The following is a 21,089-nucleotide window of genomic DNA, read 5'->3' as shown; positions in this document are numbered from 1 at the left end:
GCTGTTGGAAAAATGTGTCTACTTTTTGATAATTTTTACAGTATTATTATGCAGCCTTGATGCCCAAGAATTTGCTTTTTTCTGCAGGTATCCACCAACCAAGCCACTTTTCATTTTTTTGGTCCATAAACTCAAGAATGCACTGCAAAACTGTTTTATGAATGCTACAGGGTGATATTACACAGTTGCTTGAACTACTGAAGCTTTTGTACACTAAGATAACTTGTAGCTGCATTCTCGATTGACAAAATAGTGTGTCCCTGTTTGTATTCATCAATAATGACTTGCATTTCTTTAAATAAACCCTTCCACACATCTTACATTCTGTGGATGCTTCTCTACCATTACTCTTACTGCAGATATCTTTCCTGTTAATGTGTCTCCTACAGCCTTGCACTTCTTTTTCATGGCATCTTCAAAAGACTCTCACGTATATTTATTCTGTTTAATTTCCTGTTCTCGCTTTGTGGTTCTGAGAGTTCTCCATAAAAGTGTATTACTTCTGAGATGAGAGTCGTATGCCACCTTCTGGAGACATTGGTTTTGTTCCTCCAATTGTTAAGTTAAGGTTACAATGCCCTCATCAGTCTTCCCTGAAGTCCTTGCTAATTCAGTCTGGACAGACTTTATTTTGAACCTCTTCCTGTTGATACTGCAATTATTTCAGCTCATTACTTATACCTTTTTTCAGTTTTATGGCTTCCTTTCTTCTTGATTCAGTGTTCAGTGCTGAATCTGAAAACCTTGAGTTGCCAGTACAAAATTCTTTCCCTGAAAAAGTGAGGTAGTAGGCACTCTTCCAACCAGATAGATGTTTATACACAGATGTGGTAGACATATATCAGCATGTAGTTTATGAAACATTCAACCTTATCATGAAATGACTCTATTAGGTACTCCTAGAGACTGTAAAGGAACGTTATTGTAACTCAACTTTGAGTGAGGCATAACCCCCAAAATCTGTAACTTCCTAATTTGATAATTAGATCCCTCATGTGTAGTGCTTGTGGCATTGTATTTTAACCAGAAGTGTCAGATATACAGGGAAGAGAACAACTCTTTGATTTCCCAGTCATTTTAAATGATGGTAAGGTAAGTGTTTGATTTCTCCTTATATTATCAAAAGAGAAAAAGAAAAAAGGGGGGGGGGGGGACTTAGTACTACATCCCTTTTCATTTATTGATAACATATGAAGCTCTGTTGGAGTTTCATTGTACAGTCATTGGTGCTTGTACTTTTTTTCTTCTTTCTGTATTTTATGTATAAACTGCTATTAAATATTTAATTTGTGTAGTATATTACACACTCTCTCCTAAGAGTGATACTGCATTTAGTGTAAAGAGCACATAATGATGGGAAGGGCAGAAAAGTTAGAGGATATAGTAATAATAATAATAATAGTAACAATAACAATTCCATAACTTTTTGTCACTGACATTTTGTGTAAGTTATTTCTTTTGTATACTACCAACAATGTGTTGTTCTTTTCTGCGCAGGTACAACAGTTACTACATTTTCTGGAATTATACTGTTAGCTTCATATATGATCTTTGATAGCTTTACGTCAAACTGGCAAGGCTCTTTATTTGCTCAATATAATATGAGTTCAGTACAGATGATGTGTGGTGTAAATCTCTTCTCCTGCATCTTCACTGGTGTATCACTTTTTCAGCAGGGTGGATTTATCAAATCTGTCAATTTTATGGCACAGGTGAGGAACATTTAATGTATGATATTCTGTTTAATAATTAACATGTACGCTGCTAGCCACTGAACTTTCAACATCCTAAAAGCAGCATGCAGTAATTGTCAAATTGGCATAAAGTGCACTAACACATTTGGATGTGCAAATGATTATCATTTCAATGAAACTGGACAAAGTAGATAAGAGTAAACGCATCTATATTCTGCATATAAGAAAAAGACTTCACAAAATGTTTCTCATGCTGAAATTGTCCGCAACTCATGGTCTAGTGGCTAACATTGCTGCCTCTGGATCACGGGGTCCCGGGTTCGATTCCTGGCTGGGTTGGGGATTTTCTCTGCCCAGAGACTGGGTGTTTGTGTTTTCCTGATCATTTCATTGTCATCATCATTCATGACAGTGACTAGATTGGACTGTGTGTGTGTGTGTGTGTGTGTGTGTGTGTGTGTGTGTGTGTGTGTGAAAAAAAAAAAAACACTTTGTAAAAAATTGGGACTGATGACCGTGCAGCTGAGCATCCCACGAAACCAATCATCATCATCATCATCATGCTGAAGTTGCAGTTAAATGTTGAGGAAGATGGTGCTATGCCTCACGTAAGGAGGAGACACAGTTACTAGTTCATATCGCAATTTGACAACAACACACTCGTGACCTATCAAGACAATAGTTTATGACTATACAATATTGCTGCTTGTGTGTTTTGGTATCCCGTGGTCATAAGGTGAATATGGATCACTGTTTTGAGGAGGATTATACTTGGTGCCATTCAGGATCTCAATGTCACCAGATGACTAGCATCTGTGAGGACACACATGTTGTATGATTGGCTGTGCAGGATCATACAGGTACGTCATGTACCTTGAGTCAGGAAATGGTTTTGGTTGTAGAAAGACAAGCTCTCACACAGATAGTGTAACAATGTCTGGAACACCATGGACTGTCAGCAAGGTGACCATTGTTGCAGCTTCCCTTGACATGACAGCAGTGTGAGGTGTGCCAACATTGGTGCATCCCATGACAACATTGGACACTGGAGTGGTGCCATGCTGTCTCTTCATACAAGTCTCAGTTCTGTGTACACCATCACGATGGAAATACGTGTGTGAATGCTTTGAGGAGAATGAACATTGCCAGATTGCATCTTCTACATGATGGGCCTAGCACCTGCCATGGTGATAGGGGATACCATTTTGTACACAACATGGCGACTTTTACTTCAAATAGCTGTTTATTTGGGCAGCACCCAGTTCATATCTGACTTGTTAAGGCTGATGCTGCCCCCTACCTTCAAAGTATCGGTGAAGTTTATCTTTCAACAAGACTTCATGTTGCCTCTTTCTTTTGCTGTCCTGATTTACTTCAATGCAGAGGGTGTTTGATTGTTGCCATATCCAGCATATTCTCTAGTTCTCTCACCCACTAAAAACAACATGGGCATGGGTTGCCATAAGATTGGTGTGCCACGTCTCAACAGATACTATGATTGATGAATTCTAGCATAGAGTTGAAGGAGCAGGAAATACACACCTGTATCTGTCATCCAAGCTGAATTTGACTCTATAATTAGCCAGGTTATGGACATTGTTGCTATCAGAGGTGGAAGCTCTGCATACAAAATTTTGCACCATGTATACTCCCAAACCACCTACAAATTGAGTCATGTATTCTTCCTACTACGCTGTATCCACACAATATGAAATATTTTGTTCTTTGATGTCCTTCCTGGTATTGAAATTTTAAAGGCCAGTAGTGTGTATTGTGTTGGAATGACTCTGGGCCCTTTTTCTCTTGATCATTGTGAAAATTTAGTGTTCCTCTATCATTTTAGTTTATTTTTCTTAATGACTGGGCATATGATTCTGTATGTACTTTAATGCTTGTCCACTGAATCTAGAGTTTGGTACATACTGTTTTTATCTAAAAAGATAATGTTAATTTTATTGAATACAACATAACTTTGGACGAAGGTGTCCACTTCATTTGTATTTTGTTATAAAACATTATTTTGTGAGTGAATAGTTTACCATCCTTCATTCACAATTGTTCATGTCTTTTGATGAAATTTTCAAATCGTTTGAGTTGTTGTTTACGGAATGTGCCAAGAGAAGAATGAAATATTTATCTGTGAGTAATATTAAAGTTATTTTACATACTTTACTGTGTTACAGTTACAAAAAGCTCACTGTAGTTTTCAGTCTACAAAGAAATAAAAACAAAGTAAAATTCTCTTGTTCAAACTGTGAAATTATCATCCATCAGTTCATCAGCAGAATAACAATTTTCCACTAGAAGAGTAAAGAGAAATTTCCAGTAAAGCAAGTTCCATGTTGAATGTACTCTTGCCTTTATTTGATTGTCAATTTTTAACCCTGTATGCTCAGTTGTCTGAGCACAGAGTTTTAAACAGTGTGCAGAAAATCTGACATCTCTCTGTGGTGAGTGCTGTAATTGTTCTGAAAACTCAGTGTGTTTTTATATAAGAAAATAAAGATATCATAAATGTACATGGAAGGAATGGGTACTATTTTTAAGTTTTTTTTACAATTGAAGGATGATTTGTTTGATAATAAGCAAGTCCTTAATTGTTTTCTTCCCCCCTGCGGGTCCAGGGGTTAGAATAGGCCCGAGGTATTCCTGCCTGTTGTAAGAGGCGACTAAAAGGAGTATCATATGTTTTGGCCTTTATGTGATGGTCCCCTGTTGGGTTTGACCCCCATTCAAAATTTTCCCGAAGAGCGAGCCAATTGGGGAAGGGCACCTTACATGGTGCATCGTGTCCATCGTGCATTAAGATCTTTAGCCCACTTTCTCATCACATTACAGTCTCACCCATTCTCCATCTCTTGGGCGAGGACACCTTCCTGGTTGCATTTCCCACCATGCACTATGCAGTGTCCCTTTCTGCGTCAGTGATGACCATGGACTTCTTTGCACCTGATATCCAGCACGGTAGCCAGCCCGTTGTGGTGGGGCCGCCATGTACCCTGTTGGTTGTAGCCCCATGACCACACAGGGATCACTCTGCTGATGCCTGTGCTGTTAACTACCCATGTATTCCAAGGTGCCCATCCTGCTGGGGCATCGGAACTCTTGGCAATGGCCATCCTACCTATGGGGAGGGCCCTCGGTCGGAGTGGGTGGCATCAGGGCAGATGACATGCAATGAAGCATAGCCAATCATCTCTTGCTGGTGGTGAAACACCAGCAGTCTCTAAGCAGTCATGAGCTCAATTCAACACACGGAAGTATGACCGCCAATCATTCCCCTCCCTGGCCACACCATGGGAGGAACATCAGGCTAAGGAAGGCAGCGGATCTTATTTGTGCCGGTAGCTTGTATGTTTGAGAGATGATGAAGAATCTTTCATGACAATGAAGCCTCAGTTTTTTGTTGAGCATTTAGAGGACAAGTTTGGGGAGGTGGGGGGCTTGTCCAAAATGAGATCTGGTTCAGTCTTTATCAAAACAGCATCCTATTCCCAGTCACGGGAGTTACTCACTTGTGACAAGCTGGGGGATGTTTCTGTAACCATGACGCCCCAAAAGAGCTTAAATATGGTCCAGGGTATCATATTTCAAGGGACCTTCTTTTGCAGTCCGACGACGAGCTGCGTGCCAATTTAGAGCGGCGAGGTGTACATTTCGTCCGGCTTGTCCACCAGGGTCCGAGGGATAATCAGGTTGCCACCAGTGCCTTCATCTTGGCCTTTGAGGGTGATACATTGCCCGAGAAGATCAAGGTGGTCTACCACTGTAAAGCCCTATATCCCTCCCCTGATGTGGTGCTTTAAGTGCTGGAAGTTCAGCCATAGGTCTTCCCGCTGTAGTTGCAGCATCACATGCCGAGATTGTGGACGCCCATCACATCCCAATACTCCATCTGCCCCGCCTCCTATCTGTGTCAACTCCGGAGGGCACCATTCGCCTTGCTCACCAGACTGCAGGATTCTCCAGAGAGAAAGGAAACTCATGGAGTACAAGACCCTGGACCAACTGACCTACACTGAGGCTAAGAGAAAATTTGAGTAGCTGCATCCTGTGCGTATGACATTGTCTTACACCGCCGCTACAACAGTTTTGGCACCATCAGCTCTGCCAACCCAAGTCACCTCTTAGAGCTGGAAGACTATACCTGCCCCCTTGATGGTGGGGGACATTTCCCTCCCTGTTACTCCTGCACCACCTACTTCAGCAGGAACATTCCCCCAACCATCAGGGACATCCGTCCCCACTTCTCAGCCAGAGAAGTGTAAGTCTTCTTCGGTTTCTCTCACTAGGAAGGGCTCCCTTGGGTCACTCCCTTCCCAGGTTTCTGCTAGTGGGAAAGACGACACCCGCCAGCGGCTGAAGAGCCCAAAATCAGCTGGTCGTAGGGCTTCACGCTCATCCTCAGTCCCGGAGATTAAGCCAGTGAAGTTCTCCCAGCCAGGGAAACTTGAGGAGCAGTGAGAGAAATCCAAAAAGAAAACCCCTAAGAGCAAGGAAATTACTGTGTCACCCACACCACCGCTACCTACAAGCTCTGCGTCTGAGGATGGGGTGGAGATTTTGGCGTCCACTGAGGACCTAGATCTCACTGGATCCTCAGACACAATGGATATAGACAGCTCAGGCATTAAGTCAGTGGCAGCAGGTGACTCTGAGGCGTAAACTGCCTCATTGTATGTTCCATGCCTTCCCAGTCTCCCGATGTCATCCTCCAGTGCAATTGCGGCAGTTTTTTCGACCACCTGGCTGAGCTACGGCAACTGTTAAGCTTTACACCTGCAGTACCCCTGAATGGATTAGCTGCACTGATTGATCAACTCCCTAAACCTTTCCTACTTGTGGGAGATTTTAATGCCCATAACCCCTTGTGGGGTGGTACCATGCTTACTGGCTGAGGCTGAGATGTTGAAACTTTACTATCACAGTTCGACCTCTGCCTCTTGAACACTGGGGCCGCCACACATTTCAGTGTGGCTCATGGTAGTTACTCGGCCATTGATTTATCAATTTGCAGCCCAGGACTTCTCTCATCTATCCACTGGAGAACACATGACTACCTGTGTTGTAGTGACCACTTCCCCATCTTCCTTTCACTGGCCCAGCGTCAGGCCCATGGATGCCTGCCCAAATGGGCTTTAAATGAGGCCGACTGGGCAATTTTCACCTCTGCTGTCACTGTTGAATCTCCCCCACACGGTAACATCGATGTGATGATTGAGCATGTGACTACAACAATTGTTTCTGTGGCAGAAAATGCGATCCCTCACTCTTTAGGGTGCCCAAGGTGTAAGGCAGGCCCTTGGTGGTCACCGGAAGTCGCTGAAGCAATTAAAGAGTGTCGGCAAACTCTGCAGCGGCATAAGTGGCACCCTTCCTACCTTATCAAACAACGGAAGCAGGGGCATTGGGAAAGATATGTCTCAATCATTAGGTGCCATATGTCACCTTCCCAAGTCTGGGCGAAGATCAAACATCTTTTTGGGTACCAGGCCCCAACAGGTGTCCCTGGTGTTACCATAAATGGTGTGTTATCTAAAGTAGCAAATATGGTAGCTGAGCAGTTTGCTCGATCCTCTGAGTCGGAGAATTACCCCCAGCCTTTCGCACACTCAAACAGCGACTGGAAGGGAATGTCCTCTCATTCACTACACTCCGCAGTGAATCCTATTATGCCCCATTTACAGAGTGGGAGCTCCTCAGTGCCCTTGCACATTGCCCCGTCATAGGTCCTGGGCCTGATTGGATCCACAGCCAGATGATTAAACATCTCTCATCTGACTACAAGCGACATCTCCTCATCATTTTCAACCGGATCTGGTGCAGTGGCGTCTTTCCATCGCAATGGTGGGAGAGCACCATCATTCCGGTGCTCAAACCCAGTAAAAAGCCCCTCGATGTGGAAAGCTATCGGTCCATCAGCCTCACCAACGTTCTTTGTAAGCTGCTGGAGCATATGATATGTCGGCGGTTGGGTTGTGTCGAGTCCTGGAGTCACGTGGCCTGCTGGCTCCATGTCAGGGTGGCTTCCGCCAGGGTCGCTCTACCACTGATAATCTTGTGTCCATCGAGTCTGCCATCCGAACAGCTTTTTCCAGCTGGCAACACCTGGTTACTGTCTTTTTTGACTTACGTAAAGCATACGACACGGCCTGGCGTCATCATATCCTTGCCACATTGTATGAGTGGGGTCTCCGGGGCCTGCTCCCGATTTTTATCCAAAACTTCCTGTCACTCCATACTTTCTGTGTCCAAGTTGGTGCCTCCCATAGTTCCATCCATAACCAGGAGAATGGAGTCCTGCAGGGCTCTGTATTAAGTGTCTCTCTATTTTTAGTGGCCATTAACGGTCTAGCAGCAGCTGTATGCAGACGACTTCCGCATTTTGTACTACTGCTCTAGTACTCGTGTTGCTGAACGATGCCTACAGGAAGCCATCCACAAGACACAGTCATGGGCTCTAGCCCACGGCTTCCAGTTTTCAACAGCGAAGTCGTGTGTCGTGCACTTCAGTTGGCGTCGTACCCTTCATCCAGAACCAGCACTTTACCTTAATGGCGATCCACTCACTGTAGTGGAGACATATCGATTCCTAGGACTGCTTTTTGTCGCTCGATTAACTTGCCTCCCTCACCTTCGTCAGCTTAAGCAGAAGTGCTGGCAGCACCTCAGTGCCCTCTGTTGCCTGACCAACACTAATTAGGGTGCAGATCACTCTATGCTGCTGCAGCTCTACAGAGCCCTTGTCCAATCCTGAATTGACTATGGGAGTGTGGTTTATGGTTCGGCAGCACCTTCAGCGTTGCATTTACTCGACCCTGTTCACCACTGTGGCGTTCAACTAGTGACGGGAGCTTTTAGGACGAGTCCGGTGACCAGCGTGCTGGTGGTGGTTGGTGTCCCCCTATTGCATCAGACGTGCGCAACTGCTCGCCAGTTACGCAGCACACATTCATAGTTCCCCTGAGCATCCGAATTACCATCTCCTTTTCTCGCCCGCGGCAGTCCATCTCCTGCATCGACGGCCCAGGTCAGGGATAACGAGTGCAGTTCACGTGTGGTCCCTTCTCTTCGAACTGGAGACCTTCCCTTTACCACCTCTACTTGCGGTCCGTTCACATATGCCTCCATGGTGTACGCCTTGGCCGCAGCTTCTTCTGGACCTTTCACGTGGCCCTAAGGACTCCATTAACCCTGTGGCTCTCCGCTGTCACTTCTTCTCGATTCTTGACATGCTCCGGGGCCCTGAAGTGGATTACACCCATGGATCGATGGCTGATGGTCACATTGGCTTTGCCTACGTGCACGGCAGCCATATTGAACAGCATTCCTTACCCGATGGCTGCAGTGTATTCACTGCAGTGCTGGTGGCCATTTTTCGTGCACTTCAGTATCTCCGTTCTTACTGACTCCTCGAGCAGCCTGAAAACTATCGACCAGTGCTACCCTTGTCATCCTTTGGTAGTGTCCATCCAGGAGTCCATCTATACCCTGGAATGGTCCAGTTGTTCAGTGGCGTTCATCTGAACCCCTGATCACATCGGAATCCCAGGAAATTAACTTGCTGACAGGCTGGCCAAACAGGCTACACAGAAACCGCTTCTTTAGATGGGCATTGCCACAAGTGAGCTACTTTCATTATTACGCCGCAAGGTTTTTCAGCTTTGGTAGACAGAATGGCAAAATCTCAGTACGCACAACAAACTGTGAGCCATGAAGGGGACCACGAATGTGTGGAAGTCCTCGATGAGGGCGTCTCGCAGGGACTCTGTGGTTCTCTGCAGGCTCCGCATTGACCATGCATGGGTGACCCACAGCTACCTCCTGCACCATGAAGACCCACCTCAGTGTCGGTGCAGCACCCGGTTGACAGTGGCCCATATTCTTCTACTATGTCCTCCTTTGGCTGCCCTGCGACTTCATCTTCGGTTGTCGGACTTGTTATTGATTTAGCAGACAATGCCTCATCGGCTGATTTAGTTTTGTGTTTCAACCGTGAGGGTGGGTTTTATCATTTGATCTGAGTTTTAGCGCATGTCCTTTGTCCCTCAGTGTCCTCCACCCTAGTGCTTTTAGGGTGAAGGTTTTAATGTGTTGCAGGGTGGCTGTCTCTTCCTTTTAATTTTCGTTGTCGACCAGCCACTGTAATCTGCTTCCTTGTTTTACTCTCTTCTAACTGTTTCTTGCATCTCTTTGTTGTTCTCTTGTCCTCTTTCGTTCCTTTTAGTGTTCATCGCCTCTCCTTCATTCTTGTGGTCTTTCCTTTCTTTCAGTTTTGTGTTATATGTCTCATTTATTTTATTCTCACACTTGTGGCATTGTTTTATTAGGAACAAGGGACTGATGACCTCAGAGTTTGGTCCCTTTCCCCCTCTTTTAAACCAACCAACCAACCAATTGTTTTCTTTTGCAATACTCGTATCCTTGTGACATTTGTTAAATTCCCCTGTAAGATTATATCGTAATTAATAACTGTCTCAATGTGACAGTTACAGATTATCTTTCTGGTTTCTATGCTTGTGACAACTGACAAAATACACAATGCAGACGCTAAACTATAAAATTTATTTGCTAAATGGTCTATGTAGTCATTTCGGTTAAATATTTTGTCAAGATTTAGGCCTAAAAATTCACATGGTTTGCTTTTGCTATCTCCTGGGTGTTATAATTTGTTTTTATATGTGGTGTTTTTATTGATTCATTTGCAAATTGCATCATCTGGGTTTTAGTGATATTTAATTTTAGTCCTTTTTGCTGTAACCAGTATTCAAGTTTCTTGACACATTCTGAAATTTTTTCTGGTATCTCATTTTCAATTAGAACTAGTGTATCATCTGCAAATAAAAGTAAATGAACATCAGCAGCAATTGTTAGGTCATTTACATAGAACACACACAAAAAAGGGGCCCAATATCGAAAACTGTGAGACTACCAGGAAATTATTTTTCATCACAGGAATTTGATGTTACAATTACTCTTTATTTTCTGTCTGTTTAAGTATGAGCTTAACCACTGTAAAATATTGTCTCTGAGCCCATGCATCTGTAATTTGTGGAGAAGTAAGGAGTAAATCACTGAATTGAATGCTTTTGTCAGATCACAGTCTATTCCTATGACACTTTTTACCCTTACCTGATGTGGAGCATATATTTTAAGTAAGGCACTGATGACGCTGTAGTGCTTCTTCCTTGCTGGATGCCAAACTAGTGTTTAAAAATTGTGTCACTGTAACACATTTTTCAGTTTGTTTGGCTGCAGTGTCTGCAGCCACTGTAGAGAAAACTATCAAGAGAGATGTAATTCTCAATATCATCTGTTGATACATTTGAATAATGGTTTCATCTCAAGGAATAAAGCTAACAACTCACTGAATAGTAGAGGGAGGCATTGAATTGTTGACAGGTACACAAACAAAACTGAAAACTTGGCTGGCTTTCAGATGAATCCTTTTTCACAAAAAAAAAAAAAAAAAAAAAACCCTGAGAGGGGGGGGGGGGCATAATGAGTGAAGTTATGGTCCTCTGACAAGGTAGAGTTGGATGTGGGGGAGTAGACTAGTGGAGATTGAGGCCAGATAGATTACAGGAATGGAGCACATGGGGATAACTCCCATCATCATAGTTCAGAAAACCAGGTGCTGGGGAGGGCAGGAAAGGGGGGGGGGGGGGGGGGAGATGCAGACAGCATGGGTTGTAAAGCAGCTATGGAAATCAAACATGATGTGATTAGAATGTGTTCTGCCACTGAGTGGTCAGTACTGCTTATGGCCACAGCTTGCAGTGGCCATTCATTCGGGTGACGGTCGGTTGGGGACATGTCTACTTAAAATACTGTGCAAAAATTGCAGTATCAATGGGGTCTTCATTGACCACACACAGCGAACCATATGCCACTCGCTTCTCCGCAGGAAATGATACATTCAAACATATTGCCAGTGTGCCTCTGTGAGCTCTGCTCTCTTCAGCGTCCATCATCTGTTATGGGTGGCGCCATAGATGCTACCACAGGATGTCTTCACATCACTCACTGCATTCAACTGTTCCATCAGCAAGTTGTCTTATGACAACACACACTGAACTCCTTCCACAGATCTTGGTACACCTGCAGTGAGAATACGTAAATATAAATCTTAACAGCTAGCCAATGATTGTATCTTATAAACGCTATCAAGTGTACCAGTTTGGATAAAAAACCGTTCAGAAAATGATGTTTCACAGCAACACTGAAGGACTCATGGTGTACCTAAGTTATGTGTATCACATATTTCAACTTGTACATATTGTAAAGAAACGTGTTAATATTTTATTCATTTTGTAGATGTCTGATGTGTGCTACCTCATCGACTTAGGACCCAGTGGAAATTGCAGCAGTTCTGGTATATGACGTGACTGCTTTCACTGGTTGCCCTACTCCTGATGGGATAGAAAAAGCCAGTTATAGGCCTTGAGTAACATGTGCTGGTTGCATGGGTCGGACAGGTCTTGCATCTGGTTCTAAGACACAACCCATGTGGTGATTGGTTGGGAGCGGGTGTGGCATGGGGTATGGACCAGGATATTGCATAGATTGGGTGGGCCGCAGAATATTGTTCTTCATTTCTGGGCACAATGATAAATACTTGAAGTCAGGCAGAGGCTGTGATTGAATTTTTCCAGTCAGGGATGATTCTGTATGATGAGGTTGCTCCATTGCAGCTGGTTCTTAGGGGGGGGGGGTGATAGAGTAAGGGATGTGTGGGGATATGGCCCAGTGAATCTGTCTGGGAACTAGGTTTGGGCAATATGTGTATAAGGAATTAGGTGGTGGGTTTCGAGTCAGAAGTACATTGGGAAAGGTAGTGTTAGATAGCAGCACGGCTGTGGGCATGGAGGATGTTCGTGTGTAAGGAGGGGCCATCAGTAGTGATTAGGGATCCAAGTGATAATGAAGTGAAGTGCCAAGTGATAATGAAATAAGGTGGGGTTGGTTCAGACACAGTGAAGGAAGTGGTTTGTATCTTTAATGTGACAGGCTAGGTTGCAGGAAATTGGTTGGAGGTGTTGGTTGGCAAGAGCAGAGATCCTCTACATCTACATCTACGTTTATACTCTGCAAGCCACCCAACGTTGTGTGGCGGAGGGCACTTTACGTGCCACTGTCATTACCTCCCTTTCCTGTTCCAGTCGCGTATGGTTCGCGGGAAGAACGACTGTCTGAAAGCCTCCGTGCACGCTCTAATTTTACATTCGTGATCTCCTCGGGAGGTATAAGTAGGGGGAAGCAATATATTCGATACCTCATCCAGAAACGCACCCTCTCGAAACCTGGCGAGCAAGCTACTCCGCAATGCAGAGCGCCTCTCTTGCAGAGTCTGCCACTTGAGTTTGTTAAACATCTCCGTAACGCTATCACGGTTGCCAAATAACCCTGTGAAGAAACGCGCCGCTCTTCTTTGGATCTTCTCTATCTCCTCCATCAACCCGATCTGGTACGGATCCCACACTGATGAGCAATACTCAAGTATAGTTTGAACGAGTGTTTTGTAAGCCACCTCCTTTGTTGATGGACTACATTTTCTAAGGACTCTCCCAATGAATCTCAACCTGGTACCCGCCTTACCAACAATTAATTTTATATGATCATTCCACTTCAAATCGTTCCGCACGCATACTCCCAGATATTTTACAGAAGTAACTGCTACCAGTGTTTGTTCCGCTATCATATAATCATACAATAAAGGATCCTTCTTTCTGTGTATTCGCAATACATTACATTTGTCTATGTTAAGGGTCAGTTGCCACTCCCTGCACCAAGTGCCTATCCGCTGCAGATCTTCCTGCATTTCGCAACAATTTTCTAATGCTGCAACTTCTCTGTATACTACAGCATCATCCGCAAAAAGCCGCATGGAACTTCCGACACTATCTACTAGGTCATTTATATATATTGTGAAAAGCAATGGTCCCATAACACTCCCCTGTGGCACGCCAGAGGTTACTTTAACGTCTGTAGACGTCTCTCCATTGATAACAACATGCTGTGTTCTGCTCTCAGTTGGTGCACAGTAACTAGCTACAATTGGACAGTCAAGATTTTTGGGTTTATTGATTTTGGGAATCGTGTGGAATGCTGGTGCTTGGAGGGGGTTGAGATAGGTTTAAGGAGGGAGAAGAAATTGGATAGTTGGTATGTGCCTTCTGTCTGGTAATCATGACAGTAGTGGAGCATTTGTCTGTTGGGATGATGATTAAATCAGGGTTTTTCTTGAGGCTGTGGATTGCTGTCCTTTCTTCCTCTGGGAGTTTTCTGTTCTTGGGAAGGACCTGGAGAAGGATGGTGAGATCAGGTTAGAGGTAAGGTGGTATATCCATGAGTAGCCAGGTATCAGCATACATGTCAGATTGAAGGAGAGAAATAGGTGAAGTTGCAAGGCAGAAGGACCACCTTCGGAAGAGAACACAGTATGAAGTGGTAGTCGAGCTAAACATGCCAGACCGACAGTGGAAAAGACACAGACAAAGCCAAGCCCAAAGCAACCTGTGCCACAATAAGGTGCAAAGTGAAAGCTTTGGTTACAATGTCAGCAGGCCATGAACAAGGAGAGAGACACTCTAAAACATGACCAGATAGTAAACTGTAGTAATAAATGAGACCAGTCCAAGAACCACAAATATGGCTTTATTCATGAACCATGGAACAGTAATGGAAAATAGACACTAGTGGTTCCCCACATAACAAGACACAGTACACTACTGCGAATGGCACACTGGCAGGACATGAAAGAGGGTCAATTGGCGCTGCTCCACGCGTATATATGTACAAGTCACTGCCAGACGGCACAGCAGAGACAGCACCACGTGGACACCTTCCACAGGTGGCTGCCAGCCACTGGCCTGTGGTGATACAGTTGGCAGCTGATTCAAACATGTATGTGTGGTGACACCATTCTCGACTTGGCAAAGTTTTTTTTTAATTTTTGGAGGTTCTGGGTTTTGTGGGGCATTGGGAGGAGTTTTGGGGATGTGGTAGATGAAAAAGGTCGGCAAGGCAGGGACTGGGTGCTATTCGTGCCTCAAAGCACCACCACCGACGACACATACCTACCCCCAGTGAACCACCCCTCATCACAAGGGGGTTCACCAGTGGAACCCATACACTGATGTCCTGACTTTTTCCATGTGTCACAGTCCTCAAAATTCCTTTCCCAACATCACACAAAACCCAGAACCTAAACAAATCCAAAACACTATTGACAACCTATCCAATAAATACCTCAATATCACAGAAGTTTCAGTCCTATCCAAGAAAACGAGGAACGTCCTACCTACAATCCTTGCCACCCCTCCCTCCCCAGAGTAGTGCTCTGCTGCCCACCCAGTCTACACAATATTCTGTTCCATCCCTATGCCACACCCACTCCCACATGGGTTGTAACCCGTACCCAGGTGCAAGACTCATCTGATTCACCCACCCAGCACATACTACCACAGGCCTGTCACAGGGTTATCCCGTCCATCAGAGACAGGACCACCCATGAAAGCAGTCACATAATAAACCAGCTCTGCTGAAATTGCTGCATGACCCCCAAACCAACTGCCTACCCAAATGAATAACCCCTGCCAAACCGTAGCCAAGAGCAGTACAGACCAAGCAGTGACAGAACATGCTTCTGAGCACAACATGCTCAATTTTAATGGTTACTTCACAACCTGTGCCATGTGGATCCATCACTTCAGCATCATCTTTTCTGAACTATGCAGATGGGAGTTATTTTTGCAACACTCTCTTTGTTCCCTTAATTCACCTGGCTTCAATCTCTGCTAGCCCCCTGCCGCTCAAAGCCATTTCAACCATGCCACAGGACCCTAATTGCAATCATCTTGCATCCATACTCTCTTCTCCCTCCTCCCCTCCCCTGCTCATCTGCCCTTCACACTGTTCTGTCACACCATTCCAGTGTACTGCTCGCACATCATTGTTATCATGTGCTGCACAAACTCACCAGTGACAGTGCCCCTGCTACCTTCCTCCAAGATGTTAGCCAACCTTCCCCAACCTACACTCCCACACCTGGCCTCCTCCTTCCCTTCATATGGTCCGCCCGACATGGCCTCGCACACCCCAATCTGCCTGCAGATCACAGTTCTGCCATTGTGTATTCAGCCAGCACATTGTAGCTGTACAGGTGTGTGTGTGTGTGTGGGGGGGGGGGGGAGAGAGAGAGAGAGAGAGAGAGAGAGAGAGAGAGAGAGAGAGAGAGAGAGAGTCCTGCTTAAAGGGCTGCTTTCTAATAATGGACAGTGATAGTGGTGATATCATATGCATCCTTTACTACATACATGTGTGTTACATCTCATCCAAATGAATTTTTATTTTGAAGGGTGGTATTGTATTCTCCTCATCTCTTTGTATGACTTTTCAACCTTTTGTTCTTGTTTTTTCTTTACAAGATGTGTTCAGGTTGTCGTCCAAGCTTACGAAAATTACCTTGTGTGATAGAATGGAATTCGTTGAAACAATTTGACGTCTAAACAGGAATAAGTATAATATCATTTTGAAATGTAATTTTCAAAATCACTTGATTTTTGATTTTTATCTATTATTTGCTAGTTTCTTAGCTAGCAATACTACTTTGATGATGCTAGCCATCGCTGCAAGCTCAACTTTCTCCAGTCCTCCCAGTTCCCTGTAATTCTTTTTGTAGCTGCATATAATGCATTTATCCTGGTGTTGTCAGTTAACTTGCATCTTCTTCTACCTCTGGTCCTCTTTGTAGACACTGTTGATTCAAGTGCATGCTTCTTATCCAGTGTCATAACCAATTTCACTACCTCCTCTGAACTCTTCCATCATTAGTCTTTTCTCATTCACTCCTTGTAACAAAAGCTCATGTCTTATTTGATATGTCCATTTCACACCTTTCATTCTTCTGTAGATTGGCATCTCAAAAGTCACTAAGCATTTCTCCTCTCTCTCTCTCTCTCTCTCTCTCTCTCTCTCTCTCTCTCTCTCTCTCTTTCTCTTTCTTTCCACTGCAGTTTCTGTGTATTGGCGCCCTACAATACAGGGTAATGCTCTGTATGAAACACTTCACTAATCTTTTACTGGACCACTTAAAATACCCCTACAGTAAAACTTCATGATTACAGCTTTGTAGTGTTTAGCATACATATAAAATCAGGGTTTTTGTTAGATTTCAGCCCATTGTGGAACTCTGTTTCTAGCACTGGAGATTTTTATTACTGTTGTAATCCATTTATGTTTACTGTTTGCTTTCTCCTGCCTAGTTCGGTGGGGGGGGGGGGGGGGGGGGTGTCAGTTGAATACATGTAAGTCGTCATCCCCCACCCCCCAGGTATTGGGTACTGTTGTGAGTTGACTGATTCCAATTGTGACATTTTGGTACTATAGTCATAGGATACTATTTTTTTCATTTTATGAAGTTCATAGTGTTTCATTTTTAAGGGTTTAAAACAAATTTCTAATCTTTGCACCACTTTCGAATCTTATCAAGATCCAACTGAATATTTTTGTAGCTTTTTTCAGGCAGCACTTCATTGTAGATAACTGCATTATCTGCGAAAAGACTGAAGTTACAGCTATGTTGTCTGCAAGGTTGTGAATATAAAACGTGAACGGCAAGGGCCTAATACCCCTTCCTGAGGCACACCCGAAATTACTTCTACTTCTGTTAATGACTTTCCATCCTAGACAACTTCCTGTGTCCTCCCTACCAAAGAATCCTCAGTCCAGTCACAAATTTTTGCTTGATATCCTTTATGATCATACTTTGGATAATAAGCATTGGTGTGGTACAGAGTGGAATACATTTTGGAGAGGGGAAAACTCTGCATCTACCTGACTGCCTTCATCTGTGGCTTTCAGGGTGTCATGTGAGAAAAGTGAGAGTTGCGTTTTACATGACTGATATTTTCAAACTCCATGCTTGTTCACATGAGAAGGTCATTAATTCCAGATACCTCTTTATGTATGGCCTAAGAAGATTTTCTGAGATTCTACAATAAATGAATGTCAAGGATATTGTGAATCACTTTTGCTGCCCTTCCTGTAGATAGGTGTGACATGTGCTTCCGTCCAACTGCTGGGCACAGTTTTTACTTTGAGGGATCTGGGGTAGATTATGGTTAAAAGGGAGTAATTCAGTTGCAAATTCTGTATCAAATCTGATAAATATTCCATTGAAGGTTGGAGCTTTGTTCAGTTTTAGCAATTTCAGATGCTTCTTAATACCAATGACATTAATATCTAGATCACTCATCTTTGCAGTGATATGATAAGTAAATTGGGGCAGTACCCTTAGATTTTCATTTGTAAAGGAACATTTGAAAAGTGAGTTCATTGTTTCTGCTTTTGCTTGGTCCCCTCAGTTTCAGTCCGTCTCATCCATGAGTGTCTGGACACAACTTCTGTGCCACTAACAGCCTTTGGATATGACCAGAATGTCTTTGGGTTTGTGAGAGATTCTTTGATAATATTTTGCTACAGTAGTTGTTGAAGTCTACATGCTTTGTTCTCTAGCCAGCCAAACATTTCATTCATCATTGCTCTATCTATATTTCTATGCTTTTTTACATTTGTTATGCACTAGTCTCTGTTTCTTTAGAAGCTATTATTTTTTTACAGTGACTGTATGCCACAGAGATGCCCATCCAATTATGAACTGTTGTACTATGTACATATCTATCAAGTGCATGATCAATTATTCTTCTAAAACTGAGCCATCATTCTTCTATATGTTCCTCTTCAGTGCTAAATGTTTAGGTTTTCTAATTGAGATACAATACTGCTGCCTTTTTTTATCTATCCTGCTGAACATGTAAATCCTTCTACTTTCTGTAGTTGCCCTCTGTACTTCAGTAATCATTGTTGTTAAAACTGCTTCATGTGCACTGATGCCAGTTTCTATGTGTACATCCTCTAAGAGATCAAGTCTGTCTGTCGCTGTTAGATGTACATTCTTCAAGACTTTAGTTCATGCGCTTCCAGCAACTCAGTCTATATAGATTTTAGTGGTCAGAAACATTCAGGACTAAGCGTTAGTTACTTGTATTATCAAATTGATAGTTTCTAATCATATTATCAGTGCAGGTCACTGATCTCCTGTTTCCTCTAGTACCTTAATGAAACTTGACAAGAAACCTTATTTCTGAATTAAGTCATGAAATTTTATGGGTTCACTGCCCTCACTATCTCATTTGGGTTGAAGTCTGCTCTGTCGTTTTATTTACTGTTTGAAGTTTTTCTAGTAGACATTTGACTTCAGCTAAGAACAGGTTTGTTATAGCGTTCCTGAGAAGTCCATATATTGCTATAATTAATGTATTCAAATCACCTAATAGTACAGAGGAACTCTCAGCCACACTTTCTTCATTTGAATAATTTAAATCCTTTCATACTTTATAACTTTTTGTGGCATAAACAAGAGTTTGGGGGTTTCCATGAGATTTATTTCTCCTACAAAACCTGGTAGCTGCCTTAAAATCATTAATATCACTAACAATCTTTATACAATGCTCTATTAACAGGCGTTCATTTAAGCAGATTATTTTGATGTTTGCACACTCAGAAAGCATCAATTTTAGAATATATAAGGTTTGGAAGTTCTGCTGCTTAGATGTTAATATTGCAGTGCATCAATATAGAATTTTTGTTCTTGACTATGATTTAAAGTGCACCTTTCCTTTGATATATATGCTTTTCATTTTCAACTTGTATTTTATCTCCCCCAGTAAAATGCATCAGTTTCACTTGCTTTGTATGATTTTAGGCATGTCTACATTTTACTTAACCGTTCGGGTATAAGCCATCTTTTCTCAGACATTTGTCATTTAAAAATTTGTTCGACCCTGTGAATATTGCTTCAAGCCTTTTCCGCAGTACCCTAATGATACAATCTCCATCATCATCAATTTGTTTAAATCTGTTTTAAGAAAAACTGTTTTTGACCAAGTGACCTAGAACAAAAGTAATATTGCTTCAGTTAACTTGAACATTCATTGTGGAAACATGAACATAATTCTCTCAAAATTTATCCAGTTGAAATGTTTATGGTTGTTAGAATTTCAAATGAAACTGCTGGGTACTATAATAAACTGAGAAAGTAGCAGGTTATCGAGGTGATTCACTTGGCCTCTGCTTTTCGTACTGTTTATTATCTGTGCTCATTCAATTTTAGGTCGCTCCATATGGTTTCTCCTAGATTTTTTACGAATCATTGTTTTCAGTGAGTTGTTGCCAATAGTACAGTTGAACAGCAGTGAAGTCGTTTGTCTATTTATGCACAATGTTACACTTAAGCCGGCCGGAGTGGCCGAGCGGTTAAAGGCGCTACAGTCTGGAACCGCACGACCGCTACGGTCGCAGGTTCGAATCCTGCCTCGGGCATGGATGTGTGTGATGTCCTTAGGTTAGTTAGGTTTAAGTAGTTCTAAGTTCTAGGGGACTTATGACCACAGCAGTTGAGTCCCATAGTGCTCAGAGCCATTTGAACCATTTTTTTGTTACATTTAGCTACATTCTAGGTCAAAAGCTAGAACCTGTGCCACATGTCAATCCTCTGCAAGTCTTCCTGAATTTTGATGCTGTCTTCTGATGTTGCAACATTTCTATAGACAATAGCATCATTCCCTAATAGCCTTATGTAGCCTCCAACATTATTCACTAGGTCATTTTATCTGCCCGATAACACTCCCTTTACATACTCCCAAAATTACTGATGCCTTTGTTGAGTTTGTTCCATTAAAAATTACATATCTGCAGGGAAGTCCTGTATCCAATCACAAATCTGGTCCGATGCTTGATAAGCTCTTATTTTGTTCACTATATGGCAGAATGGCAGTGTACTGAGTGCCTTCTGGAAATTGAGAAACATGACATCAACCTGAATGCCTTTGTCTGTAGCACTGTGGATTTTGTGCCCAAGAGAGCAAACTGTAGATCTTATAATTAATTTTCCCCAAGACATTTAAATCTCATTTTTATCTATGGTAATGATGGAAGCTGAAGAAATGAATTAAAATTTGTGACATGGCTGGGACTAAAACCTGGGTCTCCTTGCTTGCTAGGCAGAAATGCTGACCGTTACACCACCACAGCACTATGGTTACCATTGCTGCACAGACTACCCAACTCCAGTGTCCTCTTCAATGCAAACTTCAGTTCATATCTTCAGGTTATTTTCCCCCTAAATCGTCACTATTGCCAGGGCTCTCCGGCATTGGAATAGCACCCCAGCATTGGACATAATGGGGAGGTCCTGTACCCCAGGTGATCGTATAGATATTATAATTGATTTTCCCCAAGACATTTAAATCTCATTTTTATCTATGGTAATGACGGAAGCTGAAGAAATGAATTAAAATTTGTGCCACAGTCGGGACTCAAACCCGGGTCTCC

General features: G+C 43.0%; 1 protein-coding gene across 1 annotated transcript in view; it reads left to right on the top strand.

The window, feature by feature from the left end:
• The window catches only part of LOC124555482 (adenosine 3'-phospho 5'-phosphosulfate transporter 1), a 97,213-nt gene that overhangs the window by 49,968 nt on the left and 26,156 nt on the right, over positions 1–21,089 (top strand). Inside the window, exon 6 of the mRNA XM_047129406.1 lies at positions 1,498–1,712. Coding sequence (XP_046985362.1) covers positions 1,498–1,712 — 215 coding nt within the window. The remainder of the gene's footprint in view (positions 1–1,497; positions 1,713–21,089) is intronic.

This window comes from Schistocerca americana, chromosome X, assembly GCF_021461395.2.
Source record: "Schistocerca americana isolate TAMUIC-IGC-003095 chromosome X, iqSchAmer2.1, whole genome shotgun sequence".
Classification (NCBI taxonomy): Eukaryota; Metazoa; Arthropoda; class Insecta; order Orthoptera; family Acrididae; genus Schistocerca; species Schistocerca americana.
The sequence above is the reverse complement of the archived record's forward strand: the minus strand, read 5'-3'. Positions and strand labels throughout refer to the sequence as shown.